Source organism: Leopardus geoffroyi, chromosome A2 (assembly GCF_018350155.1).
Source record: "Leopardus geoffroyi isolate Oge1 chromosome A2, O.geoffroyi_Oge1_pat1.0, whole genome shotgun sequence".
Classification (NCBI taxonomy): domain Eukaryota; kingdom Metazoa; phylum Chordata; class Mammalia; order Carnivora; family Felidae; genus Leopardus; species Leopardus geoffroyi.
In genome coordinates, this window is record NC_059331.1 from 20,581,148 (window position 1) to 20,585,952 (window position 4,805).

At 45.3% G+C, this 4,805-nt stretch overlaps 1 protein-coding gene across 3 annotated transcripts; it reads right to left on the bottom strand.

Annotated features, from left to right (window-relative positions):
* Positions 1–1,003: 1,003 nt before the first annotated feature.
* IQCF5 (IQ motif containing F5) lies at positions 1,004–4,211 on the bottom strand. 3 transcript variants are annotated; one of them, XM_045492991.1, is made up of 2 exons: positions 4,083–4,211; positions 1,004–1,455 (listed from the first exon to the last, which is right to left on the bottom strand). In XM_045492991.1, the coding sequence occupies exons 1-2, from the start codon at positions 4,090–4,092 to the stop codon at positions 1,016–1,018; spliced, it is 450 nt and encodes a 149-aa protein (XP_045348947.1). In that variant the 5' UTR covers positions 4,093–4,211; the 3' UTR covers positions 1,004–1,015. The 3 variants fall into 3 exon arrangements, with proteins under 3 accessions (XP_045348947.1, XP_045348948.1, XP_045348949.1); XM_045492992.1 differs by lacking the exon at positions 4,083–4,211 and adding an exon at positions 3,928–4,008; XM_045492993.1 differs by lacking the exon at positions 4,083–4,211 and adding an exon at positions 2,891–3,005.
* Positions 4,212–4,805: the final 594 nt, after the last annotated feature.

The window sequence follows — 4,805 nt, forward strand, 5'->3', positions numbered from 1 at the left end:
ATCCATTCATGGATGAATAGATAGACAAAATGTGGTGTATACATACAATAAATATTATTCATCCTTAGAAAAGAAGGAAATTCTGACACATGCTACAACATGGATGAACCTTGAAGAAATGCTAAATGAAAAAGTCACTTCTACTACTACTGCTACCACTAATGTCTGATTCCATTCAAATGAGATTTTTACAGTGACCGAATTGATGGAGACAGAATAGAATGGTGGTTGCCTGGGGCTGAGGGCAAGGGAGAATGGAGAATAATTGTTTAATAGTACAGAGTTTTAATTTTGCAAGATGAATAAAGTTCTGGACATGGCTGCTGGTGATAATTGCACAACAATGTGAAATACTTAATGCCACTGAGCTGTTTATTTAAACATTGTTAAAATGGTCAATTCTATGTTATGTATATTTTACCACAGTTTTTTATTTTTTAATTTTTTTTATTTTTTTTAAATATTTTTATTTATTTTTGAGACAGAGCATGAGCAGGGGAGGGGCAGAGAGAGAGGGAGACACAGAATCTGAGGCAGGCTCCAGGCTCCAAGTTGTCAGCACAGAGCCCGATGCGGGGCCTGAACTCACAGACCGTGAGATCATGACCTGAGGTGAAGTCGGACGCTCAACCAACTGAGCCACCCAGGCGCCCCAACCACAGTTTTTTAAACGGCATTTTTTAAACATTTGGATGGGGGGAAGCAAAAGATGGCACAGTCCTCCATGTTACACAACTACGGAGGGTGCCACTTACATGAACCACACTGTGAAAGAGTCTATCCTGTGTTGGCCAACTTGGAGGCCCTGAAGCCCCCAAATCTCCTACCCATGGCAGACATTGCTAATCAATCTGTTCATAGGTCCTGTTCATCCAGCATTGGGCTCTCAGAATCTTTCTCCATGCTAGGAGAACTGGCACTTCCTCGGGACTGATTTATGAGATGCTATCATTAACTCAATGATCTCTTTGAAATCTGGCAAAGAGAGCAGAGGACACAGATATAGCAGACCTGATCACTCATTTACTGGAAGGGGTATGCACTGTTGCACTTTACAAGCCTGTAAGCCTAAAGAGATTTCAAGTTGAAGATTTAGTTGGCTTTCTTTGAGGTTGTAACGGCCCTGAATAAAGCCACGTGTTTGACAAATATGCCAGCGCCAATAGATCTGGATGATGCGGACAGCGTGGAGCAAACGGCAGTAACGAAGGCGTAAGCGCCACATGCGGACCCAGGACTGCAGCTTGACCACTGCCCATTCTTGCTGAGCATAGAACTGTAGGGATAATCGCTTCTTCTTCTCCATCAGCCTCACCAGCATCTGCTTCCACCAGCGCTGAATTATCCACGCTCTGAGGGATGCGTGCAACAGTGTCCGGCGTACCAGGGTGCCCCGCCACCAGGCCTGGATGAACATGGCCGCTTCCTGTTTTGTGGTGGTCTTTATTCCAGGGCCTTGCAAAAGAAAATGGGACACTTAGGAAACTCATACATTTCAACTCCCAGGTGTGCCAGGAAGGAGCCCTGATCCTCTATCAACAATTGCCCCTTTCTCTGACATTCAGCAGAGCTTTTGTGGGCAATGGATGGACTCAGGAGATTAAGCAAGTGTCCTGCCTCTGCCACTCTCTGATTACTGGACATGGACACATCATCTTGCCCTCTGAGTCTCATGGCCTCCTCCTGAACTTGCAGTGTCACCCAGTTTTGCATGGACCTGGTTGGCCAGTTTAAAGCAAGAGCACCATAATCAGAAGTGAAAGAGATATAAGTTTCACCTGGACCCAACCACCTACGTACGGTTCATGTCTCTTTCCTCAGACCCCTTCCGTTTGCTGGAGAAGTGGCATCTTTGTACCCCCTGCCCTCTCACCTCTGACTTCAGGTTACATCCACAACATGCTGTCTCCCCTCTGCCTCACCAAAGTATTAAAAGATTCTTCCACCGTCTATACTTGAGCTTAAACATCAGTTAACACATACATTAGTATAAAGATACACGTGCACACACACTTCTAGACCCAATCTCCCTGTACCTCTACGCCAAACACAGTCCCCACCTTGTAGCTCCCAACCATGCATGGTCTAAGTTCATACTCTTTGCCCACCTCCTTGGAACAATCTATACACCTTGGCCAGACCCACATCTCAGCCTAAGGAGAAAATGGGGGAAAAGGACAGCCAAGGAGGAGTCAATCTGTATTCATTCCAGCTCTGTGTATGAGGACCATTCCTCTGTTTGCCTAGCACACCCTGGGTTTATGCCTATTGTCCCGGAGCCGCGTTAATAAGTGTCCCTTCACTCACTGAAGCATCTCTCTTTGGATAACAAAGTTCATGGTCACAGACTTTTGGAATACTCCACTGAACCCCAAGGGTCAGAGATGTCACAAGTCAAGAATTTCCCCAACATAATAAAGCCTATAACCATCTACACATGGAGGAGTGGAGTGGGTAATGGTAGTGATGTGGGTGGGAGTTTGGGGGACAGCCACTTCCTCTTCTCCCCTTTGCTCCTTCAACCTCTGTTCTATCAATATGACTTCATCATCTTTGACTATCTTTGACTATATGACTATCATCTTTGACTATAACTTGGAAATTTTGCTGTCCTGTAATCAGAGACTACCGAGAAAAACATTGGAGAAAGTAAGGGTGATCTTCCCATCACTAGGTGACAAGTCAACCACACAGATTCCTGGCCTTTCCTGGGACCTCAGACATGGAAGGATTGGGGTTGGGGGGTTGGGGTTGGGGGTTCTCATCCTGAGAACTTTACTGTCCTCCCAGAAAGCTCAGGTGGACCTAACTCTTTCTTACAAAATATTAAATGCCCATGACTTGAGGTGGATGGTCAAATCCCCCTCAGATCTGCACTTTACTAAATTACCCATGGTTAAGGGCAAGGTGGTCCCATCACTCTCAGGTCCATACTCCTCCAGCCACACACTGGCAGGAAAAGTGGAGGAGGGGTGAGAGATATGATGTCATAAAGGCACCTATGACTCAGGCACCAGGATGGCTTCCAGCAATTGAGCCCCTTTCTAAGAAAAACCTAGAAGAACTGTCCTTTCTTTCCTACCAGAGTGGCCAGAGTTCTAGCTACAAAGAAGGACACCCCAAATACTGACCCACTGACACAAAAGTGTATAATGATTGATACTCATTAAAGCCTGGATAGTATTTATTATATGGATTTCAATTTATCTCAACAACGACACCCCAGATAACAATTAGAATCAGTGTTCTATGTACTGATATAGAACAGTGTTCAAGATTTAGCAAGATTAACAATCATCAAATCAAGATGAACTCAATATAAGTATATATTTATACACATGTTGTCACAAAAGCATTATTTTTAAAGGGGTGGGGATTAAGAAGGTAGATAAAAATTAGCAGTGATCATCTCTGAAGAAGATAGCAGAATTAGTGGAACAGAATAAACTCCCTTGTTGCTAAACCTCCTATGTCTGGCCTAACTGTAGGTCGTCTAGTTATCAGGCCTCTGGGAGAGCATTCATGAAGCCCCCAGGACTAGCCAGGGCCTTCATCTCAGGCTCAAGTGGGCTCAAACACTCTCCTGTCTTACTTTTCCCCTGAGAGCCTCAAAGTCACAGCCAGAAGATGGGTAAGGGGCAACCACTACACAAGAAGTGCCCCACTTTTGCCTGCTCCTTGCCTCTGAAGACCCACATGGTCATTGTGAAGACCTGGTCCCCTCTCAGGGTCACAGCCCCAGGGGTCATTGAGGAGTGCATTTGCAATATGTAGAGTGGGCATGGGGTGGGGGCAGTGTGGGGCTATGCAGGGGGGTGGCATGTAGAGAAGACTCACACTCCTTACCCCCTTCTCCCTTCCCCCTTCCACCCTTTGACTAGCACTTCTGCTGGTCTAGGCAATTTCAGGGGGAGCAGTTATCCAGACCTTTATCCATGAGTCTAGACCTTCATCCGTGAGGTATCTGATTCTCTAGTTACCATACTTCTCCGGTCATAATTGTATTCATCTACCATTACACTGGGCAGCAAAGCACCAACAGATCTGCCAGTGAATCGCCCAAGCAGCATTCATAGTCTTACCTGCCCCCATAGTGTGGCAGCAGCCCCCTCACCTTCTGATGACCAGGGTTAATTATCCCTGCCAGTATGGTGACTCCTTTCAATACCTGCTTGTCTCTTGGCAAAGGAGTCCAAAGTGACCAGGTCCCAGCCATAGCTTTAAGTTTAGTGGGACCCTTATTGTGACCCTTGATGACTACCCTCCTCCCTAGAAACTAGAATCTCCAGTCGTATGGAGCCTGCAGGGACACAAAGCCCAAATTCCCACATGTATAACTGGAAGGGTGCTCATGGATGCACCACCACTGCCACACATTGGTTCTGGAACACATACATTCTACCTATTAGGAACCAAGCACCATGTAATGGGCCTTGATTTAGGGCTTGGGTTAGCAACTACAGCACATAGGTTAAATCCACCCCACTGCCTGTTTTTGTACATCCTGCAAAGAATGGTTTTTGTATTTTTCAGTGGTTGAAAAAACTAAAACAAAACAAAACAAAACCACAAAAAAACCTCGTGACACATGAGAATTGCATGAAATTCAAATTTAAGCATCCATAAATAAAATTGTATTGGAACACAGCCAGGTTTATTTGTTTACAGGCTGTCTATTGCCACATTTGCACCGCAATGACAGATTTGAGTATTTGTGACAGGGACAGTATATGACCCTCCCATCACCTCCCACTGCTGCTCAACACATAACAAATGGCAGTGGTGCAGTTATAACTGAATAGTAT